The sequence below is a fragment of the Dama dama genome, chromosome 27 (genome assembly GCF_033118175.1).
Source record: "Dama dama isolate Ldn47 chromosome 27, ASM3311817v1, whole genome shotgun sequence".
In the NCBI taxonomy this organism is placed as follows: domain Eukaryota; kingdom Metazoa; phylum Chordata; class Mammalia; order Artiodactyla; family Cervidae; genus Dama; species Dama dama.
The window spans coordinates 60,768,534-60,796,348 of NC_083707.1; the positions used below are offsets into that span (position 1 = coordinate 60,768,534).

General features: G+C 43.0%; 1 protein-coding gene across 1 annotated transcript in view; it reads left to right on the top strand.

Annotated features, from left to right (window-relative positions):
* PHLPP1 (PH domain and leucine rich repeat protein phosphatase 1) overlaps positions 1–27,815 on the top strand; it is a 216,987-nt gene that overhangs the window by 107,344 nt on the left and 81,828 nt on the right. Inside the window, exons 3-4 of the mRNA XM_061130925.1 lie at positions 7,119–7,244; positions 24,454–24,620. Of these exons, the coding sequence (XP_060986908.1) occupies positions 7,119–7,244; positions 24,454–24,620 (293 nt within the window). The remainder of the gene's footprint in view (positions 1–7,118; positions 7,245–24,453; positions 24,621–27,815) is intronic.

A 27,815-nucleotide genomic window follows, 5' to 3' on the forward strand; every position in this document is an offset into this window, starting at 1 on the left:
ATTTTGAAACCTTGGCTTAACTTCTGTCTGAGCATTGAATTAGTGGCAGTTTACTACTGAAGATCTTGTTCTTTGGATGGATGAATTACTGAAAACTTAATCATCATTACTTCCATAACTCATCATTTAAAATGCATGTTTAATGTTTGATGCCCTGATAGGTCAACAGTGTGTTTCTTACTTCTCTATGATGTTGGGCATTTGCAGAGGCAAATTTAATTTTGCTTGGTGTCCCAGAAATACCAAGATGGGTAAGTCACCATCTCTGCCTTTGAATGGCTTATAATTACTATCTGGAAGTGAAGGATGGACACTACAATATGTGCTCCGCAGAGGTGCGAGAACGTAGTGTGGGAGATAGTGGAAGGGGAGATTCCGTTCTGTGGGGCGAATCAGGGGGCTTGTGACAAAGGAGGTAGCAGTTACGGTAGAACTCGAAGAGCGAAAAATCTCTTGACATCTGAAGAAGATGGTCAGAAAGACGACTGTGCTCTGAGAAGCAGCCGCAGGAAAGCAGTGGTATTCAGGTAAGGTCAGAGGATCCAGTTGTAATTAGCATTTCCATTCAGAGCTAGAGACTTGTTCTGTTTCCCAGGCATGTTACTGGATGCACTTCTACCATTGAGTGAATTGAAAGTTAATAGCTTCTTCTTCTCACAGACAAACCTTGTAAAACCTGTTTTGTGCTATGCCTTTAAAAATAAGGGGAGTATTTTGAAAAATTGAGCCTTTTAAAACCTGTTAACCAAGTTAGGAAAAAATAATTCACTCTCTGCAGTCTGAGTTTTCTTTAATCTGTGTTCCTTTTCTCATTCTGTTCTGTTGTTAAAAACCTGAGAGAGAATGGAAGGAATTTTTGTTTTGTTTAATTTATATAAGAGCTAGAAATGGGGTGTGAGATAGATGGGTCATAATCCAGCTGTAATTGCTGTAATAGTGAAACTTGACACAATACTTGAGCATGATTATTAGTTTACATTTTCAAATGTAGAATTCAAATATGAAGTTAAATAAAGTTTTAATAAAGCTTCATTGTTGAAAAACATTTAATAAGTTTTTGTTCATTGTGCAGTTATTGTATTTAATTTCTCCTTTAAAATTTAACATGAAATTTAGATAACTTACTTAAACTAATCCTTGAGGTAGTATTTGTCAAGCCATGAAGCATAATAAGTTGAGTAACTGTAACTTATTACTCAGTTTGGAAACCATAGCGGTGTCGAGACTAGTGTTTCTGCTGGAGTTCTCTTCTTACCTGTCACATTACCTCCTCCTAACCTAGAGAAAGCCACTGTCCTAGAATAGGTATTCATTATTTTCTTACTTTTTTGAAATAAATTTTATCTCACGACTTTATTTTGACCTTTAAAACTGCGATCATCCTGTTTGTAGTTTCCTGTGATTGAATTTTTCGCTAAATATTATGCCTCATAGTAAGAGTCCATGTTGCTTGCTGCGTATCGTTTTTATTTCTCTATAATGTTACACTCTGTACGTGTTCCAGGTTTCCAGAATTTCTCAAGTTATTTTCTTGTTGATGGACATTTGGGTTGCTTCTAGTTTGTTATGAAGAATTCTCCTGGGACACTCTTATTTTGATAGGCCTCCTGGTACACCAGTCGTTTTTCTAGAGCAGCAGTCCTTAAGTCTTGTTGCTGTGCCTGAAGGGACATTTGATAATATATGCAAGTGTTTTGATTGTCAAATGAATGGATAGTCAGTTGACATAAGCTTAGTTATGCTGTGGTAACAAAACGCCCAGATCTCAATGCCTAACAGTTATTTATCACTCACACTATTTGTCCACTGTGGGTTGGTGGAGATTTCTTTTTTCAAATAATTATGTGGGGACTCAGCCTGATGGAGGCCCTGTCTCTCACAATATTGTAACATGTGGCTTCCTTTGCTGCTTAGGCAGGGGAAGAAGTAACTGTAGAGTCATTCACTGGCCCTTGTTGTAGAAGTGACACATGGAGCTTCTGCCCCTGGCTCATTGACCAGAACTAGTTGCATGCGTCCACCTGAATTGCAAAGATTCTGGGAAAAGTAGATGGTGTGCTTGGTTAATACTAGTATCTTTTGCTGCAAGGGGACACTATTGGCATTTAAAGTGCAGGGACTCAAAGTGAAATGTCATGCAAAAGTATTAGATAGTCCTGCACAATGTACACAAAAAACTATTCAACCCAAAATTTCTGTGATGTCTACCTTGAGAAATACTGCTCTTTAAGAATTCAGTCGCTGGGCTGTAGGGCATATATGCGCATTTACTCTTACAAGATGATCTCCAGTTGTTTACAAGGTTGTTGCACCATTTCATACTCACATTGGTATACTAGTGTTCCTCTTTCTCTCCATCTTCGCCACACTTGATTAAGGTGTAACTGATATACAACATACTGTACATTTTGATAACAAAAACGTGCTCCATTGTACCCTTCTGTCCTGCTTTTCTGCTCATTCCTCAGTTCAGTTCAGTCACTCAGTAGTGTCCGATTCTTTGCGACCCTATGAATTGCAGCACGCCAGGCTTCCCTGTCCATCAAGAACTCCAGGAGTCTACTCAAACTCATGCCCATCGAGTCAGTGATGCCATCCAGCCATCTCATCCTCTGTCGTCCCCTTCTCCTCCTGCCCCCAATCCCTCCCAGCATCAGGGTCTTTTCCAATGAGTTGCATGAGGTGGCCAAAGTACTGGAGTTTCAGCTTCAGCATCAGTCCTTCCAATGAACACTCAGGACTGACCTCCTTTAGGATGGACTGGTTGGATCTCCTTGCAGTCCAAGGGACTCTCAAGAGTCTTCTCCAACACCACAGTTCAAAAGCATCAATTTTTCGGCCCTCAGCTTTCCTCGCAGTCCAACTCTCACATCCATACACGACCACTGGAAAAATCATAGCCTTGACCAGATGGACCTTTGTTGGCAAAGTAATGTCTCTGCTTTTTAATATGCTATCTAGGTTGGTCATAACTTTCCTTCCAAGGAGTAAGCGTCTTTTAATTTCATGGCTGCAGTCACCATCTGCACTGATTTTGGAGCCCCAAAAAATAAAGTCTGACACTGTTTTCACTGTCTCCCCATCTATTTCCCATGAGGTGATGGGACCAGATGCCATGATCTTAGTTTTCTGAATGTTAAGCTTTAAGCCAACTTTTTCACTCTCCTCTTTCATCAACAGGCTTTTCAGTTCCTCTTCATTCTCTGCCATAAGGGTGGTGTCATCTGCATATCTGAGGTTATTGATATTTCTCCCAGCAATCTTGATTCCAGCTTGTGCTTCTTCCAGTCCAGCGTTTCTCATGATGTACTCTGCAAATAAGTTAAATAAGCAGTGTGACAGTATACAGCCTTGACGTACTCCTTTTCCTATTTGGAACCAGTCTGTTGTCCCATGTCCAGTTCTAACTGTTGCTTCCTGACCTGCATACAGGTTTCTCAAGAGGCAGGTCAGGTGGTCTGGTATTCCCATCTCTTGAAGAATTTTCCAGTTTGTTGTGATCCACACAGTCAAAGGCTTTGGCATAGTCAGTAAAGCAGAAGTAGATGTTTTTCTGGAACTCTCTTGCTTTTTCGATGATCCAGCAGATATTGGCAATTTGATCTCTGGTTCCTCTGCCTTTTCTAAAACCAGCTTGAACATCTGGAAGTTCTTGGTTCATGTATTGCTGAAGCCTGGCTTGGAGAATTTTGAACATTACTTTGCTAGCGTGTGAGATGAGTGCAATTGTGCAGTAGTTTGAGCATTCTTTGGCATTGCCCTTCTTTGGGATTGGAATGAAAACTGACCTTTTCCAGTCCTGTGGCCACTGCTGAGTTTTCCAGATTTGGTGGCGTATTGAGTGCAGCACTTTCACAGCATCATCTTTTAGGATTTGAAATAGCTCAACTGGAATTCTATCATATCCACTAGCTTTGTTCGTAGTGATGCTTTCTAAGGCCCACTTGACTTCACATTCCAGGATGTCTGGCCCTAGGTGAGTGATCACACCATTGTGATTATCTGGGTCATGAAGATCTTTTTTGTACAGTTCTGTGTATTCTTGCCACCTCTTCTTAATATCTTCTGCTTCTGTTAGGTCCCTACCATTTCTGTCCTTTTTTGAGCCCATCTTTGCATGAAATGTCGCCTTGGTATCTCTCATTTTCTTGAAGAGATCTCTAGTCTTTCCCATTCTATTGTTTTCCTCTATTTCTTTGCATTGATCCCTGAGGAAGGCTTTCTTATCTCTCCTGGCTAATCTTTGGAACTCTGCATTCAAATGGGAATATCTTTCCTTTTCTGCTTTGTTTATCGCTTCTCTTCTTTTCACAGCTGTTTGTAAGGCCTCCTCAGACAACCATTTTTCCTTTTTGCATTTCTTTTCCATGGGGATGGTCTTGATCCCTGTCTCCTGTACAATGTCACGACCCTGCGTCCATAGTTCATCAGGCTCTCTGTCTGTCAGATCTTGTCCCTTAAATCTTTTTCTCACCTCCACTGTATAGTCATAAGGGATTTGATTTAGGTCATACCTGAATGGTCTAGTGGTTATCCCTACCTTCTTCAGTTTAAGTCTGAATTTGGCAATAAGGAGTTCATGATCTAAGCCACAGTCAGCTCCTGGTCTTGTTTTTGCTGACTATATAGAGCTTCTCCATCTTTGGCTGCAAAGAATATAATCAATCTGATTTCGGTGTTGACCATCTGGTGATGTCCATGTGTAGAATCTTCTCTTTTGTTGTTGCAAGAGGGTGTTTGCTATGACCAGTGCGTTCTCTTGGCAAAATTCTATTAGCCTTTGTCCTGCTTCATTCCGTACTCAAGGCCAAATTTGCCTATTTGCTACCCATTCCCAAAAAACACAGATTTCTGTCAATACAGATTAGTTTAAATAGCATTTTTAAAAAATTATATTTTCTTTTTGGTGTATAGAAATGTGGTTGATTCTTGAGTATTAATCTTATATCCACTTACCTTACTAAATTTTCTTATTTTTTCTAAAGTCTCTGGATTTTTTCATGTTTGCTATGTAGCTAATCATTTCATATTCAGATAATGGCCGTTTTCTTTCTTCCTCAATACATTTCTTTGTCTTATTGTAATGGCCAGCACTCTAGTACAGTATTGAGCAGAAAAAGTAAGAGAGTGATGTCACATCATTAACATTGACGTTTGCCTTAGATAAATACCTTCTGTTGGCTTAAGTGAGTTATCTGTGTTCTTAGTTTCATAAAAGTTTTTATCATGAATGATGAATGGGTGGAGAATGTTACCAGAAGCTTTTTCTGCAACTGTGGGGGTGACCATATGACTTTTTAAAATCTGTTAACGTGATTAATGATTTTATAGTTCCAATAACATTAAACCATCTTTCCTGAGGTAAATCCAACGTTTGTTCTTGATATATTTTTTTCTGTATTGCTGAATTCTGATGCAACATTTTGTTTAAGATAAGTATTCATAACTAAGGTTGGCCTTAAATTTTCCTTTCTGTTACTGGTCTGATCTGTTTTGGGTTATACTGGCCTCATAGAATAGTTTGGGGTCCATTTCTTTTCTTGTTTGGTGGATTAGTTTGCAATGGTCTATTTCTTGGATTTTTTGTAATAAAACTCACAAAATCATATGGTCCTGATAGTTTCTTGATAATTAAAAAAATGCTATTTTTTTTAATGGTAATAGAACTGTCTGTGTCTGTTTCTTTTCTTGACTTGGTGTTGGACTTCCCAGGTGGCGCTAGTGGTAAAGAACCTGCCTGTCAGTGCAGGAGACCCCAGAGACACGGGCTGGAATCCTGGGCGTCCCGTGGACGGAGGAGCCCGGCAGGCCGCCACCACCGTGTCGCAAAGCAGACATGACTGAAGTGACTGAGCACTAACAGAATACAGTTTTCAAAATACTTGCCACAAAAGTATTTATAATAATCTCTTTAACCCCTGCTTAATGTTGTCTTCCTTTTCATTATTAATATATATCTCTTCAATTGATATCATTGATCAGTATCAATTGATACTCAATTTTGTTAGCCTTTTCAAAGAATTACTATTTTGCTTTGTTAATATTCTCTATTGTGTATTTGATTTTCATTTTATTAACTTCTCCTTTTTATTATCACCTTCCTTCTGCTTGAGTTCACTTTTTTCCCTAAGTTTACTAGATGCATGGCCAATTAAATTAATTTTCTGCCTTCTTTTCTGAGTATTTAAAATAAAATTTTCTCTGTGTACCTGCTTTTTATTACAGTCCATAAATTTCAATGTGTAATATTTTTCATGGTGTAATTCTGAGAATTTCTAAATTTTGACTGTGATTTCTTTTTTTTAAACCTGTGACTTGTTTAGAAGTATATTAATTTTCTAAACATTAATTTTTAATTGATTTATTTATTACTGATTTTTAATTTCACTTTATTTTGGTCCCAGAACATAGTCTGTGTGATATAGATCTTTTTGAATGGTTTTGCATTTTCTTTGTGACTTGATTTGTGGTCATTTTTGTAAATGAGATATAGGAAAACATTCATTCTTTAAGTAAAACATAGGTGTTTATGTAGTATCATGTTACGTTATTGTTTGGACCTTTTCTCCTTATGAAGAATTTATTGGGAGTAGAAATTTGATTCGACTGTATCGCTGCATTATTGGGACTTGAAATTTCTCACGGTTGGGTTTTACTTCAGGTTAATCTCAATTTCACAATAAACTAAAAGAAAAAAAAACTTATTTAACATACTTGAAGACCTCTTTTTAAAAAGGCATATAATTCAGAGCAATACAAAAGTCCCCTAAGTGAAAATCCACCTGCAGTAAAAATTCTTAAGTAAAATCTTAACTGCAGGTCCTGCTAAGAGGAAGTAAGAGAGTATACAAGGATAAGAAAGATAGTCTGTTACAGTCTTAAACAGGAAGATGAGAATTTCACTATTGAGGGGAAATCTAATGAAGGTAAAACCCCCTTTTTGGTTTCCTTGTAATTCAAATTGGCTGGTCGGACTTGGGAACGTGCATGCTTGAAGCAGTGAGGGCGCACAGGCGGGTGAGTGCAAGGTCGCGCGTCTCTCTGGCGCGGGGAGGAGGTGGTGAGCTGTGCCCGTGTCCTGCTTTCTGATGTGCTTTTGTCACTGTTTGTTTTTACAGGTAGAAGAAGTGAAAAAGCACCAGCACTGTTTAGCATTGAGCTCTTCGGGACCTCAAAGCCAGACGTACTACATATGTTTTGATACATTCACGGAATATTTAAGGTGGCTTCGACAAGTCTCCAAGGTAAGCAGGAATTTTGTTCAGCTTCTGGCTGGCTCGAGTTGCTTCTGCTTTACAAAATATAGTTATACACTCTTTTTTTCTTCTTTTTCCTCCAGCTACTGCCAGTAGTCAGCAGTGTTTAGTCTTTTTAAAAGCTCACTTTGGTGAAAAGTAGCTTTTTAAAACTTGTGTGTTCATTTGCCATTTTTGTTTATACTTAAAAAAGAATTCAGTAGGTAGACTGTCATTATTATCTTAGTGGTATAGAGAAGGAACAAGTTGAGAAATTTAAGGGACTGGCCCAGGGTAGGACAACTAGAAAACCACAGAATACCCAGAAATTGTCACAAATTTCCCCTTTTCCTCTGACCATCTCTTCTTATAAGCAGTCTAATCTTGTACCATCTCCCTTTCACCTTTTCATCTTACTTCTTTTGAATGACTTCATTTCTTTTTTGGTCTTAATTATCTTTACCACTTCATAGTCCTCTGTTTAAATAAGATTACATTAACTTAAAAATACCTGTCTGTGTGTGTGTACAGGAGCCCGTGATAAAGTGACAGATAAAGAAATGGTTGTATTTCAGGTGCTCTGTGTGAGGATATTTTTTACGTCCCCTTTGTAGAATTATGTACAGTGGGTTAGATGGCAGTACTTTGTGCCTTGGTTTTGGGTGTTTATGAAATGATGAAACCTCCCTAGGGTGCAGAAGCATTAAAATGGAATTTGCTTTCATATTTTTTAATTTATAATCCAATTTGTCATTCAAGTTCAGTATGATTCAGACTGCTGCATGATGTAATTATTTGTCAAGTGAATGAGTAACTTTGAAAGGAATAACTTTGTAAAGCAGTTAAGAGAAAAGAGAATATTGTTTAGAAAATCATCCTGAAATACTGACTGGTCACACTTGAATTACCAGGGACAAACTGCATTCTCTGGTGATAATGCGATTCTTAGGAACGTTAGTTTTTCCTTTTGGAGAAGCTGTGGCCAGAGTTTAGCCTGATAGGACTGAGAAGATTCTCCCAATCTCGCAGGCAGCTGATGCTTCCAAATGTACAGGACACTTCCCCTAGTAGAAAATGGGAAAGATGACACTTCTCCTTCAGATATGCGTGTAGAATTAACGTGATGTAAGAGGCAACCAGTGCATCTGTCTCATTGTTTTGAAATTACTCTGGTGGTTGCCAGTGTGAGGAGACAAATACTATATAATACTGTGCTTTTAACATCAAGTGGTTGTATGGATTCAAAGCAGTGAGTCGATGGCCCACACTCTGTTCAGAATAAAATGCCAAACTGGTCAAGGTGCTGTGTAAATTTCTTTCTGCATGGAAATGTTGATTTTTTTTTTTTTAACTATACTTTTTGTGTTGGAATAATCTTCTATTTACAGAAAAGTTGCAAAAACAGTATAGAGAGTCTCCATGTAGTCCTCCTTCAATTTCCCAAACATCTAATATTACCATGATCCATATGTCAAAACTAAGTGATGTCCTGATGTTGGTACATTACTCTGATTTTATTTACATTTTACCAGTTTTTCCATTAATGCCATTTTTCTGTTCCAAGATTGTATCTAGGGCACTACAGTGTATTTTATTGTTACGTCTCCTTTGTCTGCCCTGGGCTCTGACAGCAGCCTTTTTGAGTGAAGTAATTAAGAATGGCAGACATTGGGGAGAAAGATTTCTTTGTGCAAAGTCAAGGTAGGGGAACAGAGGGCAAATATTTTAATAAATGCAGATTTTAGATAGATACAGTGTCTTCCTTTTCTCCAACCTTATAAACCAGATACACATTTCAAAATTTTTAGAAGTTATTACAGTTAGTGAGTTAAAAGGGAAATGAGTTGTAAGGGGCTGGTTAAAAAGTTTAGGCATTATGGAAGGAATAAGAGTGAGAACTCCCTACTTGGGTATGAAGCCCGTGTAAAATATGGCCACACTCTTTAAACTTTGTATGTTGAGGACAGTCCTATGGCAGTGTCTTTTCCTTTGACCCAGCTTCCTGGGAGCGTCGTGGGTCGGGACTGCCAGGAAGAGGGTGAGAACTCGGCCCCTTTGGGATCGCGTGTGTCTGGAAGCGTGGAGTGGCCCAGGCTGCCGGTCACACGGCGCTTCTGCTTCCAGCTTCCGCTTTCCACTGCTGTGCTTCCTCACATGGAGCTCTTAGGGAGTTGCACAGTTCAGTCGCACTCGGAGTTACTATGGAAACAGTTTCTTTTTCTTCTCACTGAGAAACAAAACATTCACAGAAAGGATTATCCATATCCTGATGTTTGAATGAGGATTCATTTTAATAATAAGTATCTGAAAGAGAGACAAACCAACACCAGAAAGAAATATCTGAGTTTCTGATTCTTAATGACCATCCTCACCCCAGTCAGGTTGGAAGGACAGAGAGAAGTGAATTCCAATGATTTTTGATTTAAAATGAATTAGGTCATTAATTTAAAATGAAAACTATTTTCAGTTTATGCTTCTGGATCTTAGCTACAAGAAAAATGTTAATCTTTGTTCTAATTTTTTATTTGATTCTGTGAACATTTATAAAAGGTTATTGTGGTGTTGGCGAAGACTCTTGAGAGTCCCTTGGACTGCGAGGAGATCCAACCAGTCCATCCTGAAGGAGATCAGTCCTGGGTGTTCATTGGAAGGACTGATGCTGAAGCTGAAATACTTTGGCCACCTCATGGGAAGAGTTGACTCATTGGAAAAGACCCTGATGCTGGGAGGGATTGGGGGCAGGAGGAGAAGGGGACGACAGAGGATGAGATGTCTGGATGGCATCACCGACTCGATGGACATGCGTTTGAATAGACTCTGGGAGCTGGTGATGGACAGGGAGGCCTGGCGTGCTGCGATTCATAGGGTCGCAAAAAGTCAGACACGACTAAGTGACTGAACTGAACTGAACTACCAAGACCAGCTCTTATATATGTATTATTTTTTAAACTTCATCTTAGCACTTAGTGTTGCTTGCCAAAACAACACCCAAGGCTGTCCCTTTAGAGTTTTTAATTTGGATCGAATGTTAGCAGTAGATGCTGTGGAGGAAATAGCTCCTTGGGGAGGATTATTTAATACAATATCAATTGTAAAGTCATACCTGAAATATTAATGCAGGCATGCTTTAAAAAATCAGCAAACATCCTGTTATATGCGGTGTAAAAAGGACTCTGTTTTCCCAACATGGATACACGTTCAGTGTTTTTTTTTTAATATTTTTTTAAAAATTGTTTTAATTATGAAAGTATCAGAATGCATTTACAGGAGACTTGGAAAATGAGAACAAAGTTACATATAGTTCCACTATATACTACAATTATTTTTTTAGGTAGGTAACTTAAGATTTTCAGTTGGAGTTTCAGTATCAAACTCTCAAAAATTAATAGAATGGATAGACAAGTAGAAAGGAGATAGTAGACCTTATGAGCACTATGAATCAGTTCAGCATAATTAAGATTAAGCGGTTTTCACACAACACCACTATACAAATTCTATTCAAGTTCCTGTAGACTGTAAACCAGGAGACACTGGAACATATCCAGGGACATAAAACAAGGTGCAAAAATTTCGTGGCCTAAAGGTATTGAAATCATACACTCTGTTCTCTTATCACCATGGAATTAGGTTCACTTTATTTCAGTCGCTCAGTCATGTCCAACTCTTTGTGACCACATGAATCACAGCACGCCAGGCTTCCCTGTCCATCACCAACTCCCGGAGCTTACCCAAACTCATGTCCATTGAGTTGGTGATACCATCCAACCATCTCATCCTCTGTCATCCCCTTCCCCTCCCGCCTTCAGTCTTTCCCAGCATCAGGGTCTTTTCCAATGAGTCAGCTCTTCGCATCAGGTGGCCAAAATATTGGAGTTGCAGCTTTAGCATCAGTCCTTCCAATGAATACCCAGGACTGATCTCCTTTAGGATGGACTGGTTGGATCTCCTTGCAGTCCAAGGGACTCTCAAGAGTCTTCTCCAACACCACAGTTCAGAAGCACCAATTCTTCAGCGCTCAGCTTTCTTTATAGTCCAACTCTCACATCCATACATGACTACGGGAAAAACCACAGCCTTGACTAGACGGACCTTTGTTGGCAAAGTAATGTCTCTGCTTTTTAATATGCTGTCTAGGTTGGTCATAACTTTCCTTCCAAGGAGTAAGCTAGTGTATTTTAATTTCATGGGTGCAATCACCATCTGCAGTGATTTTTGGAGCCCCAAAAAATAAAGTCTGTCACTGTTTCCCCATCTACTTGCCATGGAATGATGGGACCAAATGCCATTAGTTTAGAAATCAAATATCAAAAGATATTTGAAAATAACCCATGTGTTTTCAAGTGCAGTGTGGCATTTACCAAGAACACGTGCAGCATGGTCTCAGAGTGGTTGGGGGGCAGTGGTGGGGGTGAGGGGGTAGCTGAGGGAGGGAGTTTCAGAGGTGCTCCGGTCAGATGCACAAGTAACTCTAGACAAGCTGGCCTGACTGTCTGCCTTTGTGGCCCGCTTTGTTGCATGGATTTGTTTCAGACATATTGACTGATCCTGTGAATCCTTTTCAGACTGAGTCTGCATGTGAATCTATTGCCTAAGACATACTTATATTTAAAGTCCTAGTAACTTCTGCAATGCTGTGTTGTCCCAGTGGAAAGTTTGTTTCTTGATTTCAAGGAAGATTAAAGGGGATTCAGATCACTGATTTAGTGTTGTGCGTGAATCTTGGGGTTTTGGCTTGTTTTTGTTCCCCCCCTCCAAACCCCATGCAATAAGTATTTAAGTAATTTAATTAAATTAATTGAAGTATGCATGAAAGTGTTTCTAACTTTTCATTACAAGAAATGTTGAATATTCAGAAGTAGAAGTAATTGCCCGCATATCTATGACTCAGCGTCCACAGGGGTCGGCCTGTGGCCAGTTGTGTGCGTGTGTGTGGCCCCGCAGTGTGAGTTCACACGTTGTAAGGCCGCGTGGTTGGTGCACAGGTCTCTCTTGTTGATCGGTGGTGAACACTGCCTGTGGCCATCACACTGCTTATCTCTCTTTCTTTTAGTATCAATCATAGTATTTTAATTCCAGGCTTTTCCTCTTTTTAATGAAAAAAATTAAAAGTGACCATGTTGAAGTTGCTGTGATAGTTTGGTTCATCCTCAATATGCATAGCATAGGCCAATCAGAGTCCCATCTCGTGCGGAATTAAAAGATCACTTGAAATGATGAGTAAACATCACCGTTTATATAAGAATGAGATATGTGGTCAATCACAGTCGAACTTTTGCCTTCATGTACTTAAAAAGAGTGTTTTATTGTCCAGATTTTACTCAAAGAGTACATCACCAACCAGAGTCAGATCTTTCTTGTATAATAGGATTGTTTCCAGCATATAGATCTGTGTCCTTTGATGCAGTTGCAAGGAACCCTTTAAGGTCACTTAGCATTTTTTTACACATATTGTACCTCTTAACTTGAAGTGTAATTTAGGGAGTGTGCTGCATTTCATCAGCTTGGCTGGTCACTTGTCTTTTTGGGTTGTGCTGTAGTTGGTTACATTGGGGTTATGAGGTTAAGAAGTTGTCTTTTCAATCCTGTTCTGCTAAGACGCCAAGGGCTTCAAAGGACTTTTATGGGAAACTCCTCCTTCACATTTTGTACCCATTCTTTAGATAAAGGATCAGGGTCATTTGATCCTGGCAGTCTATCATGTCAATGGTAGAATCTGAAGTACAATGGAAGGTCTGAGTGACATGGATTTTAGTTTATAAAATGTCACCCCTATACCTAGACTAGTGCTTTTGTACCAATTCTGTAGTGAAGGTATGAGAAAAATCTGGAAATGCGGTATATGAAATGTTTAGGGACAGGAAGCATTGAGGAGGTGATGAGCAGGCAGAGTCCTGAGGAGGAAACGGCGTTCACCCCGAGGCAGGGTGGAAGCGCGTTTCAGGGAGATGCGAGGCGTCTGCAGGGGCGGCGGCGCCGTGTGACGTCGGCGCCGTGTGACGTCGGCGCCGTGTGACGTCGGCGCCGTGTGACGTCGGCGCCGTGTGACGTCGGCGCCGTGTGACGTCGGCGCCGTGTGACGTCGGCGCCGTGTGACGTCGGCGCCGTGTGACGTCGGCGCCGTGTGACGTCGGCGCCGTGTGACGTCGGCGCCGTGTGACGTCGGCGCCGTGTGACGTCGGCGCCGTGTGACGTCGGCGCCGTGTGACGTCGGCGCCGTGTGCGGGAGAAAGTGCTGCGGGCCTGGGTGCTTTCATGCGTGTTCATTCTGTTTTCCTGGGAAAACTCGACTACGTTACCCACTGGTTTAACTAAATTTTCCAACATGGTAATGGATTTGCTCCACAAAAATTCATACTGTGGAATCTTGCCTTGTTATAGATATAAATAGCAGTTTATGAAATTAGGGAGCTTAGAAATTCTGCTTTGAATTTAAACTAACGATATTTAAACTAAAGTATTTTGGATTACGTTAAACTTTGTTTTTGTAATACGTAAGACTGATTAGGTTCGTGAAAATGAAGTGATCTCTTTGCAGTTATGACGACACTTCATCTTGTTAACACATCGCTAATCCTCCCCCGCTCGCCCACCGTGGTAACTATTGGTTCTGAGATCCTAGTCAATATATCTCTATAAAGAAGGGATTTTTCCTTCATTCTAAGTCATTTCCATTTAAAATTACTTTTTCTCTTTTCTTCAGTTTTTCGGTCCACTTTCGTGCTCATGAAAAAGCTAGCTTGTTTCCTTACCGTATCCTGAGGGAACCCCGTCTTGGGGAAGCAGTGCTCCTCGTGTGCTTCCGTGGGAGGCTCACCCCGCGTCTCATCTCTCTCCCCCCGGCTCCCTGCCCTGCCTCCCCTGGTCTCTCCACACTTCAGTTTCGGGGCTGGAGGGTGAGGGCAGTGAGGGGGAATGAGAGGGTACTTACCCCACCCTTTCTCTGTGCCAGGCATGCTTCCAGGCTCTACTTCTAGCATCCAGACTTAAGCAGATGGAAGAAATGCATTCCTCATGTGTGTTTTATCTGTATGTTGCTATTAATCTTTAATAAAATACATTCTAGGTTTCAAGAAAGGAACTTACAGCCATGTTTTAAAGTAATAGTATATGATTTTAAGATTGGGAAGTAGTTGCCAAAAACATAATGTTTCTTGTAGTTTTCTGGAATAATTGCCTTAACAGTTATTTGGCGCTTTCTTTCAGAGTGGTCTTGGGCCTTCCCTGGCAGCCCAGTGGTTAAGACCACTCACTCCCACTGCAGGGCCCGGGTCCCCATCAGGAAATAAGATCCTGCGTGCCTTGCAGTGAGGCCAGGAGACAGACTGAGAAATAAGACAGTCTCTTGCCATTTTATTTTTTTAAAGTGTTCTTTAACCTTAAGTTCTAGTCATCATCCAGTGTCTCTTGGTTGAGTGACTTAGCGTTTAAGATTTGAGCAGGACGTCATGGACTTCCAGACTGACTTCCCTCCTAAATAAAAAAGGGCTACCACCTTTCAGACACCTACAGTGTCTCACAAGACAGTTCTTCCTTAGAAGTGAGCTGAGGTCTTGATCCCTGTACCCTTGGCTCACTGCTCTGGCTTAACCCAAGGTAATCACTGCACTCCCTCTCCTGTTTGATGACCTCTTAACTATTTAAGTTTCTACGCCCTCCCCCACTCCTTGGCAATCTACTTCTAGGAGAAACATCTCTGATAACTGCAGCAATTCCCTCATCACTTGCTTCCCAGATTCCTTCTCTTGGTTTTCCTTTGGGTAGTCTGCAGTTTCTTGATAGGCTTGCCATCCATCCGATGAGCACAGAGGATGTGACCACTGTTTACCATTCTTTAGATGTTATTTCATAATGAATGAGTTAGTTATTCATTCATGAGGTCAGCAGCAAAATCAAAAGACTCTTTGTTTTTCCCCAACCCCAAATTGTTAATAGGTATATTTTGTTAATAATAAAATCATTTAGCCAAGTGAATTGATGTAGTAGTGACAACAAGTAGTGATAACTAACATTTTGGAAACTTTTTTCTGTGTGCCAAGGTCTGTTCTAGATGCTCTACAGTATCCCTGTGAGGTAGGTGCTCCTAACTCTGGACAGGGCCGGGTTTCAGAGCTGAAGGAAGGCACCCTTGAGGAGATGTCATCATCTCCATCTTACACGTGAGGGAGCGGGGTGTGAGGTGCCCAGCATTGCTTTGTGCAGGGAGTTCTGCTGCCTTGCTGTTGGCCTTCTATTTTACTTCCAGTGTTTCACAGCGGCCTGAAGGGACGAAACAAACCAGACTTCAGATAGCAACTGAGGTTTATTTACTGAAAACATCAAAGGGGAGTCTCAGGGCTTCACGTGCACAGTGGTTGGTGGCCTCTCGGCCGCTCAGTAGTAGAGCAGAAGCTGGTCTATAGGCAGTCTGTAGTGCTGCTGAGGGCATCTGAGCATCGCCACTGCATGGATCACTGACCTCCCTAAAGAATGACCAGGAGGGACTGAGGAAGTCCAAGGTGCCTTCTGAGTCACCCAAGGCAGGTTAAGTTGGTTTCAGTGTTGAGGGCACTGCTGTTGTCTGCCTCCTCCAAAACTGGTCAAGTATGGCTGCATCAGGAACTTAATCATACATAGTTAACCAGATCTCTGCATCTGGTCATATTATATTTTGAAGTTCAGTCGTTTTAATCTGAGTGTTAGACCTGCATAAAAATACATGGTGTGTGTGTCCATGTGAACCAAGTCACTTCGGTTGTGTCTGACTCTTTGTGACTGTAACCCACCAGGCTCCTCTGTCCATGGGATTCTCCTGGCTAGAATACTGGAGTGGGTTGCCATGCCCTCCTCCAGGGGATCTTCCTGACCCAGGGATCGAACCTGCATCTCATGTCTCCTGCATTGGCAGGCGGATTCTTTACCACTAGCGCCACCTAGGAAGCCCGCCCCCCCCCCCAATAAATACATGGTGTCTTAAGAGTTTAATTTCCATGATATATTTACTTACCTTGGAAGATGCCAGTATTTGTAACCCAGAGTATTGGATTATCTGCAACTATTCTGAAGAGTTAAATTCTTCTACTCTCTGGTCTGATTTATTTTATGAAGTAAGGAATACTAGAATAATTGAAAAAAAACCCAGTGAACTCTCTAGGTTAAACATACCAGACCTTGTATGTTAGACTGGAACTTAAACATTTAGGTGTTTGTATAATTTGTATTTTAAATAGAAAAACAAGTAGCTTGTTCCTAGGCTATTCAGAACTACTTCTGTTTAATGTGAGTTTACCTCGCTTCTTACAGTGGAAAGCTAGAGTGTGGGCTGCTTGTGGTGGCGAGCTTGCCCGGTCCTTCGTGGAGGAGCTGCCCCCCAGGGGAAACGCGCAGGGGCTCTCTGGTGGTCCCCTTCTAAGGAGCTTGTTTACACGTACTCTGCCAATAAGGAAATGAGGAAGGAACTCTGAGTTCAGATTTGATCTCCACCCAAGCCAAGTCCTATTTTTCTGTTCTTACTGAGAAACACAATGGGATTTCTGTGTGTGGAAAGGAGGTAACTCTTAGGCTGGAGACCCTATGAGTAATGCTGGAGGCCTTGGGGACCTTCTCCGAGCTTCTCACCCTGCGTGTGACTCCGAGAGGGCGAGGTGCCAGGCCTGCGCGTCTGGTTTCCACCATCCCACGAGCTCCTGGGGTGCGTCTCGCAGCTCTGCCTGCTCCTGGGGGTGCGGTGCCAGTCCGCTCGGGGGCCTGCGAGGACCTGTCCATCTTGTCCCAAGAGGGGACCGTCAGCGCTGGACAGCCGGGGGCTCGGGGTCTCTGCTCTCTGCTCTGTGCCCCTCTGCACTGTGGCACATGCCTTTTTGAATTATATGTGTTAGGTGTTTGTGCCTTCAAGGGACCCATGTTTTGAAGACGAAAAGCGTGTCTCTCCAGTATCTGCCCAGGGGCTGTTGCCTACAGGCAGGTGGTAAACACGCTGACAGGGCACCACTCCCCTCCACTCACCTGGCAGAGAGGTTGGGATGCCTAGCAGGAACTCTAGGTCTAAATTTCTCAGTACTGTTTCTCCTTATTGTTATGCGTGCTTAGTCGCTTCAGTCCTGTCTAACTCTTTGTGATGCTGTGGACTGTAACCCGCCAGGCTCCCCTGTCCATGGAATTCTTCAGGCAAGAATACTGGAGTGGTTGCCATTTCTTCCTCCAGAGGATCTTTCCCACCCAGGGACGGAACCCGCATCTCCTGCATTGCTGGCGGGTTCTTTCGCGCTGAGCCCTGGGGAAGCGCAGCTTCATTGTTACACCCTGGTCCCTTTACAGTGAGTTGTGTGTGTTTGCTTACCTGTCCAGTTGGTCACCTGTCGATAACGCTTCTCTTCTCTTTCTCTCTCTCCCCTCCCTTCTTTCCTTTTCCAGCCTGCAGCTTTCTATCGTTTTTATTCTTTGGTCCCTTAACCACACTTTGGCGGTCCCTTCCAGTCTTAGGAAGCCCTCTCTTGAGAAGCAGGCCCCTCCTGAGCACACGCGCCCTTGGAGTCCCCACTCTGCTCTGTGCTTGGCTGTGACGGCCTCTCCAGGTCCGCTCTGTCTTCGTGCATTTGATTACATCTGGTGGTTTAGAATACTGTGTAAATCTGTGTATTTTATTCCTTGGATTTTTAGCTATTTCGTAGCATTTACTCATTTAAGGCAAAGAAATAATTCCCAATCCAGGAATCAAACTTGGGTTTGCTGCATTGCAGGCTGACTCTTTACCATCTGAACCACCAGGGAAACCTAAAGAAATAATAAAATATGAGAACTTCAGGTAGGACTTACTAAATCCAAAATCGGTAGTTTGATATGACCTTGTGAGGACATTATTAGTGTATGTATTGTAATTAATTTTATAGGAAGGTTTTCTGCATCTGCTGTTAAGTAGATTTTATGAAATGATAATGAATGCAGGATCAAGAAATGAGAGGTCATTGTGAAAAGGTCTGGAATCAAGGCATTTCCTATATTTGTAGAATTTTTTTTAAAAGAAACTATTGCATGTTTTGGAGCAGTGCCAGTTTAAAGTTTATTAAAATGGGGAAATCTTTGATATGAAGTATTATAAAACTTTTATTGATGAGAATGAAATTGAAAGTAAGAGAGTACTTAGCTAGTAAAGATGAATAAACTCTATTCTAAATTTATATTCTCCTACATGTTTATGCCTTTCCAAAGCATTTGGAAGGGGGGAGCGGGGTAAGAATTAAAACTAAGTAAATTGAGGTTAACAATTTCTTACAAAAATTTAGTAAACTCCCCAGAGACTCTCCCTATAGCCAGGGCATAATTTCCCAAACCACTGAAGGCTAGGCCAGAGCAATTAATGACTCATAAAGCCAGTTTACAGCAATATTTTACTTTGCACAAGTGGAATTATTTATGCTGTTTCAGCTGCTTTGACCAAGCCTTTCAGAATCATTTTGTTTAATTTTGAGCCTGCTTTGTGCATAATAAGGATAAATAGTATTTCACTAAAGTATAGTGGGGACAAAAAAAGTCATCTGGTTGTCATTCTGTACTTTCCCTTGCTGGTGAAAGATGATTGTCCACTAAGTGAATGGTCAGAATAACGTGAGTGACGTAGAGTGCAGGCCTGTTGCAAAAGGAAGGTAATAATTTCCGAAGCACAGAGTGAGGATGGGTTAGGACTAGGAGACAGGCGCTGGTTGAGAAATGTAGCCCGCCCAGACTCAGAGCAGAGATCGCTGAGAGAAGGGTCCTAACAGCTGGCAAAGAGACGACTGAGGAAAGTGTCCCGCTGAGTGGGATGTTAGAAGTGTGTGGAAGCCTAGGTAGGTAATCTGGAAAGTTTGTTGTTCGTATTACCATTTTTTTATGGTTTATCTGCAGTGTTCTTTGGGGAAATAATTCGAGGGCCCAGTGAGCTTTCTGTTCGTATGTGTTCATGTGTTCGAACCCTCAGGCTAGAAGAGAAGACTGCTTGAGCCAGTGGCTGGGCTGTGTGCACTCAGTCCAGCTCTTTGCAGCCCCGTGGACTGTTCCCACCAGGCTCCTCTGTCCATGGAATCCTCTGTCCATGGCAGGAATACTGGAGTGGGTTGCCATTTCCTTCTCCAGAGGATTTCCTGACTCAGGGATCAAACCCATGTCCCATGCATCTCCTGCATTGGCAGGTGGATTCTTTTACCACTGGGAAGCTATGGTTGGGATTCATGTGCATTTTAATGTATCTCCCAACGTGTGTAGGCTCATGGGGAAAAATATCCCATTTGATTTACTTTAAATTATTAGCCTCAAAATTTTTTGTCATTGTTAGTACAAACTAGCAGTGATTTCCCAAGCCATGGTGACTTGAACTGATCTTCTGAAAACTGACGTTGTTCACATGTGGCTCACTCATGGTCTATGAGGGATGACATCAAACCGTCTTTGCTCTGGGCCGAGGGCTCTGTTAGGATTTGACTGTGGCAGTTACAGGAGTCTCCCTCTGGGTAGCACTTAAACTTGAGGCTGTCATTCAGACTCTGCATGGCTGGGCTTTCACCATGCAACCTTGGGCAGACCCTTTAACCTTCATCTTTGAAGTAGAGATCAGTCCTTACTGTGCTGAGTTATTGTGAAGATGAAATTAAAAGATGCTTGCTCCTTGGAAGGAAAGCTATGACCAACCTAGACAGCATATTAAAAAGCAGAGACATCACTTTGCCAACAAAGGTCCATATAGTCAAAGCTGTGGTTTTTCCAGTAGTTATGTATGGATATGAGAGTTGGACCATAAAGAAGGTTGAGACACCAAAGAATTGATGCTTTTGAACTGTGGTGCTGGAGAAGAGTCTTGGGAGTTCCTTGGACAGCAAGGAGATCCAACCAGTCCATGCTAAAGGAGATCAGTCCTGGGTGTTCATTGGAAGGATTGATGTTGAAGCTGAAAGTCCAATACTTTGGCCACCTGATGCGAAGAGCTGACTCATTTGAAAAGACCCTGATGCTGGGAAAGATTGAGGGCAGGAGGAGAAGGGGACGACAGAGGATGAGATGGTTGGAAGGCATCACCGACTCGATGGACATGAGTTTGAGTAAACTCCGGGAGTTGGTGATGGACAGCCCTGGCGTGCTGTGGTCCACGGGGTCGCAGAGAGTCGGAGACGACTGAGCAACTGAACACCCACCACAGTAAAAGGCTGCTTGCCGTGAGCTGTGCAGAGGGGCTTTCTCCTTTCTTTCTTATCTTGAGGAGGGTCTTAGATTTAATAGGCACTGTGTAGGCAGGTTACAGCCTCTTTGGTTAGACCTATTGGTAGTTCTTTGATTTGGGAGTTGTGCAAAACCTCTCTGTGATGGTGCCCTTACCTGCCCAGGCTGATCCGGGGGAAGCCCTTAAATCTCCTCTGTTGCAGGGCCTGGCATAGGCCAGGGGTGCCACTCGTGGTTCGGTCCTCGTCGTCGCCGTGGCCGCCCACTGCCGTCAGGACACACCTGGTTTCTGCTCTCCATCCCCGCCCCCGTCCCGCCCCGGTCCCCACAGGCCCTTTGCTCGCCGAGCTTCCGTCCCGAGCCGTCCTGCCCCTGGTTTCCAGCAGGGACAGGCTTGCGGTCCAGAGTGAGGAAAGAAATCAAATCCGACTTGACGTTTAATCATTATCTTGTAGTTGTCCAAAGAGAGTATTTATTCAGCCTGATGCTTCAGCTGAAAGGGGAATGTGTCCTCTGCAGAGGAGTCCCCGGTGGAGGAACGCCCGGCCAGGCCGGCGGCTGGTGAGAGAGGAGGGCGGTGAAGTGGCGTCATGTCAGCCTCCGGGGACGCGCTCCCGAGGGAGGGTCGCGCTGAGCGTGGGACACAGCCCGCTGTGGGACACAGCCCGCTGAGCGCGGGGCACAGCCCGCTGAGCGTGGGGCACAGCCTGCTGCGCGCTGAGTGTGGGACACAGCCCGCTGTGAGCCAGCCGGGCCAAGGCCCCCTCTGTGCGCTTAACAGTCCGAGACAGAGACTCTTGCTGGAACCTTTGCAGGGCGGCCCATTTTGCTGAAGCCGGAATCTTTACAATGACCTCAAAGGAGCTGCAGGATCTCCTTACCTTTTTACTGACGTTTTTATATTGAGATCACGTTGCTTTATTCTCAGTTAAACGCGCACACACACGGAAGAGCACAAAGAATAATATTACAGTTCCTGCTTGTCTAACATTCTGACATGCATGCGTGCTAAGTCGTTTCAGTCATATCCAACTCTTTGGGACCCCATGGACTGTAGCCCACCAGGCTCCTCTTTCCATGGAATTCTCCAGGGAAGAATACTGCAGTGGGTTGCCATGCCCTCCTCCAGGGGATCAAACCCTCGTCTCTTATGTCTCCTGCATTGGCAGACAGATTCTTTACCACTAGTGCCATCTGGGAAGACGTAGTTCCTCCATACTTTCTATTCTTATTATAAAGTGAATAAACATTATAGATAAATTCCAGATTTCCTGTCTTTCTGTTCCTGTTTTCTTTTCCCTCCTTGCTTCCCTGGAGGCGGTCGCCGTCATTAATTTGGCATGTGATCAGTGTGTGTGTGTGCTTAGTCGCTCAGTCGTGTCCAAGTCTTTGTGACCCCACGGACTGTAGCCCGCCAGGCTCCTCTGTCCATGGGATTCTCCAGACTAGAATACTGGAGTGGGTAGCCTTTCCCTTCTCCAGGGGATCTTTCCAACCCAGGGACTAAACCCAGGTCTCCCGCATTGCAGCTGGATTCTTTACTATCTGAGTGACCTGGGAATGATCAGTGTATATAGTGTGTAGCTTTATTGCACATATAACTATTCATGCATAATATATGGAATCACTGTATGTGTTAAAATTTTTTTCATGCATGACATTATACTGTATGTAAAATTTTACAGCGTGCATTTTTGATTTGTTTATTTTGGGCTTGAGTTTCTCTTTTAAGGAATCCAGGTTGATACATACAAATCTGGTTCTGTCATTTTAACTGCAGCTCTAAGTGGCAGGCTCGCTCGCTCTCTTGGGTTCAGAATATGTATCCCAGAGAAGGGAGAAGGCCTTGAGTTAGCCTGGCATGGGTCACATGCCAGTCCCCGATGGATCAGTTTGTGGGTTCAGCAGTGTGGCTGGGATGGCTGGAGCTGCATGCACACGCCTCCCGCCCTGAGAGCAGTGGAGTCTGCAGCTCCCGCCAGGGTCATGTGCATCTGAAGGCTTGTTACAGGAAGAAGTGGAAAAGGGTTTGGGGCAGGCGGAAACAGAGGTTGCCACGTGAGTGTCAGCCTTGAGCTTGGATGTCAGGTCCTCTGGGGAGCCTTCTGCGGCTCCTTGGATCATGCTCTGTGCCCTTGCCCTTAACGATCATTGAAACTTTTGTCATAGAGCGTATGTATTAATTGGGAAGATGCCCTGGGAGAAGGAAACGGCCACCCACTCCAGTATTCTTGCCTGGAAATCCCATGGACAGAGGAGCCTGGTGGGCTACAGCCCACAGGGTCACAAGAGGGTCAGACGCAGCGCTGTGAGTAAGCAGCGGCACCAACCACAGGCAGTGCTCGCCCTCCTCCCGGGGCGCCCTCCGTGGGCCGCGGGGCCTCTGTTCCGCGTCCGCCCCTCAGCAAGCGGAAGGCCTGAGACACCAGGCGTCCTCCACAGGTTTGCTCCTGGGTGAGTCCGAGGAACCCTTTCAGCCTTACTTCCTGTAAATGCGCGCCCACCAGGGGCTCTTGAGTGGCCGTGGCAGGTTTGTACCTGCCTTGCAGGCCCATTAAATTCTGGCCTTTTTTCCACATCATTTGATTTGCATGGGTGACTTGGCCCTGTTTTGGATTTTCTTTTTCTTAAGGGTGAAAATTCAAGAGAAGATGAAATTGCTGAAACGTGAACTCAGACTGACTTTGTAAAATCTTTTGAGTTGAGCCCTGACAGCCCTTTTCCATCCCACTGTCCCCTTAGCTTTCACAATTCCTTTCCAACCTCAAACGTGCCATCAGCAGTGTTTGTCATGCAGATTTACTCCTGAATACCTTTTCTTAGCATCAGGAGAATGTGGGTTCGGTGAGTGTAAGCTTTATTTGGAAGTAGGCTTGGCAACCATAAGTGGTCATAGCAGTCACCAGTCATTGAGTGCTGTCTCTGAGCCTGCTGTGTAGATGTAGGTGTCGTCTTCATGCCTGTTAAACGGGTGAGGAAGCGGGAGTTGGGAGAACTCCGTGGTGCACTCAGGCTCTCTCAGCTCTGGGGTGATGGAACCAGAGCCAACCCCCTGAGAACCATGTTCTGCTGCCTTTTGTAATCAGGAAAGAGTGAAGCAGGGGTTTGCTAATAGAGAAGGGCATCAAACTGGTCACAGATACGGAGTGGAGTTTTTTCCATAAAGCTTTGGTGAAGATGAAGAGCATGAGGAGGTATCAACCCAGATCCTAGAACAGTAACCCCACATCCTTGGTGAGGCAAGGGGAGTGAAGCTCTGTGTCAGCGGTCCTGAAGCCTTGTCCGTGGCGAAGATCGGCACCGTGGTTCCCAGCATGTGCGACAGAGAAGCGCAGGGTGCCCAGTGCTCTTTCTGCCTCCAGCATGCCTGTAGCCCTGGGACTCTGGCTATCGTAGGAGTCATTTAACTGGGGATATTTTGAATATGTGGATAAACATTTAGACGTACAGTAAATTTCGCTTAGGTTACCTACATGAAGCAAAACTGACATTGTGGGAGACATCACCGGAAAAATTTACAGTAGGCAAGCAGTGGGATCTGATTGTATGCTACTGTTACTATTAAAGGTACATGCAAGGCCACCGAGCGTGCTTTTCTGTGTGCTGTTTTTAAATCAGTATTTTCAGGGGCTTTTCTTTAAGTTCAGTCTAGATCTTAGTGTCTGTCTTCCAACCCTGTATTTACTCTAAGGTCTTAATATTGTTTAGCTTTGAATTCCCTTTCCATGAATGTGTTCAGGAACGTGACCCCTGTGGTTGAAGGGATTACGGGTATCACTAAACCTGATAAGATAATCTGTGCTCTTTGTCACCTGTCTCCTATACTAGGTTACTGTAAGCACCTTCCAGGGAGGGACACTATTTCCTGCCTTGATAATGCTTTAATCCTTTGCTCAGTTCTGTCTAAATGCTCTTGGTTTAGATTTGAATAATGGTGCTAATTGCATAGCGAGTCTGTGTTCCCAAATGAGGTTACCTTGTTTCTGTCTGTGGAAAGCAGTTGCAGGGTAAAGGATGCTATGAAAACTGAACTGTGGTTTTTATCCCCCTGTAGGTCGCATCCCAGCGCATTAGCTCGGTGGACCTCTCCTGTTGTAGCTTGGAGCATCTGCCTGCCAACCTCTTCTACAGCCAGGACCTCACTCATCTCAATTTAAAACAGAACTTTCTAAGGCAGAATCCCAGTCTACCAACTGCAAGGGGGCTCAGTGAACTGCAAAGGTGAGCTTGCAGAAGTGGGTGGATAATTAGGAAGGGGAGGAGGTGTCAGCTTCTGATAGTTTCTTGACTATTCTGAGTGAAAATGCTGCAGTGGGTAACCTTTCTCTTTCAAAGGGCCTGGTAGTAGGACTTTGGTAGTGAAGACACTATCAGTTCTCATTCTGAAATTTTTTTCAGGGTCCCTGCCTTTGAAATGAATGATTTAGATATTCATTAACTGGATATATTTGTACAAGAAGAACACTTCTCCTAAACCACTTGTATTTCTTAACCAATCTACAAATGCATCTGGGATTGATATTTGGTGTGTTACTTCTGAACTATAGGGGTTTGGTCAGATACTTCTTTGAAAATTTACAAAAAGGTCAGTTTTTTCCATGAAAAGATGTTTCCTTCAAAATCTAAGAACTAAAGTTTAAATCCATTAATACCACATCATCTGGGTGATTAGTGTATGGGTTTCAAGAGTCACATGGTAAATGAAAAGGGTCTGCCCTCTCAAAACTAGAGGGCGGGGACTTTAATCTACATCTTTGTGAGACAGATGGAAGGATTTACCAAATTAATTTCATTTTCTTTCTTTCTTTTTTTTTGATCAATCTTGATTCTGTGGTAAATAAATAAAGCCTCTGATGCTTACGTATTTGTTGCAAATATATGAGACAGTAACTTCCGAAGGATATAACTTTTAAAGAAAGAACGAATAGTTCATTTGTTTGTAAATGCCTGTTAATGATTTAGCTATGATCATTAATCATTGTGATTATGTGTTTATGATCTTTAACATCCAGAAAGAATAATCCATTAAGTATTAATATGAAGTTTGTGTGGATATGTTAGAGAAGGGAAGAGTGTTTCAGTTGTCTTTTCAGATGATTGTGAATATTCTTCTTTGATATGCTCAGTCGCTAAGTTGTGTCCGACTCTTCGTGACCCTGTGGATTGTAGTCCACCAGGCAAGAATACTGCAGTGGGTTTCCATTTCCTTCTCCAGGTGATCTTCCTGGCCCAGGGATTGAACCTGGGTCTCCTGCGTTGCAGGCAGATTTAAGTGGTAATTTCTTACATGGGGATTTCAATGTGGAATGTAAAACCCTTTCAGTAGACTTTTAAAATTCTTTTACATTAGGATCCACTGGTGTTTCTCGCAGTTTGAATGGATCTTTGCCCATACATCATTTCATTGCATTAAGTATTGGTCATTTGGAAAATACTGGTTTGTTGGGATAATACAGATATTCCAAATGTTAACATTCTTCATTATGAAGTTTTGAGGAATGGCCATTGTTAATATCACCACTGATCTCATCAGAAAAAATCTTGAAGTATTGGGAAGTTGTCAGGCTCACTGGGGAAACGAGTTTTCCAGCATTTTAAATTTCAGTTGAAATCTTGAAGGCTACCCTTGGCAACGAATGCTGTCAGTTGTTTTTCCTGAAGTGACCTTCTCACTTCATTGTAGAGAAAACGTCTGCCAAGTACCCAAGTCTGAACACTGAGTTTGTCAGTTGTGCTTTCAAGTGAAAGTGGTGCTCCGTGAACACTGTGACCAGTTTGGCTCACAACGCAAATAATCGTACAAGTGTTTTCCTTGGGATAATGGTGCACTGAGCGTGGCAGAGTGCTTTATGTGCCCTTCCCATCTTAGCACCCAGAAGATGAAAAAGATGCACACAAGGGTCGAGGTGTAATACAAATAACTGTCTTGCCTCCTCATGGGCAATTTTAAAGTAAAATTGGTGTTACGCATTTTTAAAAAGAGTATTTTGGCTCTGAATGATGGGCAGAGAAGAGTCCTGTGACAGTAGAAACAGTTTGGTGCCTCAGTGAACTAGCTCCCCGGGCAGTAAGAACCCCAGAAAGGTGTGCTCAAGCAGTTCCTTATTCTTCCCTGGAGCTCCGGTTACAGTGAAAGGGAACCACACGGGACTTCTCAAGCGTAGGTGTTTATATGTCCTGTGCACTGATGATACTATTTTTACTGACTCTCCTGTAATAAATACTGTGATTTTTTTTTTTGCTAAAGGGTAATGTCATCATTTAGTCTGTGTTGGGCATTTGAAATTTTTATTTGAAGTATTTTTGTGTATTTCCCATCAAGAATTTTGCATCATGCTATTCAGTCCTGCCATCTTAGAACAGAAAGGGGCATTAGAATTTATCCAAACCAGCACTTCCATCTTGGAGACGAGGTGGAGGAAGATGTGAAATGCCAAAATCAGATTAACATTTACCTTCTGGGAGGCAGTTAAGGGGATGTGATTCAGGAATGGTTTGAAGAGGGTTTCAACTACATCCATAATGTTTATTTCTTTAAAAAAAAATTAGAGACAAATAGGCAAAGTGTTCAAAATGTTAACATTTGAAAAGCTGAATAGTACGTACTAGAATGATCATTATTGTTTTCTGTATTTTCCTATTTGTATATTTCATAATAATCCAAAAATTAAAGCCTAAACAAAAAGAAAATCAAAATGCTCCTAATAACATAGGGAAATATGATAGCCCCAAAGAGTCAACATTTATGGGCTAAATAAGTAAATCTCTGGGTAGAGGGGTCTCGGGGGGCATTGCCTTGCCTGTTGAAGCTTCAGAAGCTCCTGATCGATCCCCCGTGTCTGTTGATTCCAAATCTGTAAATAGCTTTTCAGTGCATCCTCCCTCCTCTGCTCCCCATCCCTCAGCACACACCCTCCAGGCAGCTGTCAGCTCTCACCTGAACTGCTGCAGAAACTGGAGAAACGGTCATCTCGCTGTCCTTTTCCCGCTGCAGGTCGCCCTCCTTAGTTTTCTTGCCTTCTGTTTTGTGCATTTCTTGGTTTTGTTTCTTATTTTAAAAAATTTAAACTTTTGTCCCATCGAAGTAATATTTTATATGAATTTGTACGAAATCTTGCAGTAAGACGAGAAATCTGTGCTTGGAACTCAGCCGCTCCTACCACGTCCTGTCCACTAGGCAGCTGCTTCTGATTCTCAGGGCTCCCTGCTTGCTGTCTTCTCCATCTTCCCAGATAAGTACGTATCTGCTGCTGTTTTTGAATTTTTCGTTATTGGACTGCGGTTGACAGCGCTGTGGAAAGTGGCGATTTGCCTCTCCTCCCTGTCTCCCAGCCCCTCAGTCCCAGGCCCCGGCCGCTGCCCCTCGCACCCTCTGGGTGTGTAGGTGTCTGTGTTCGGTTAAGGGTGTTGAAGGCT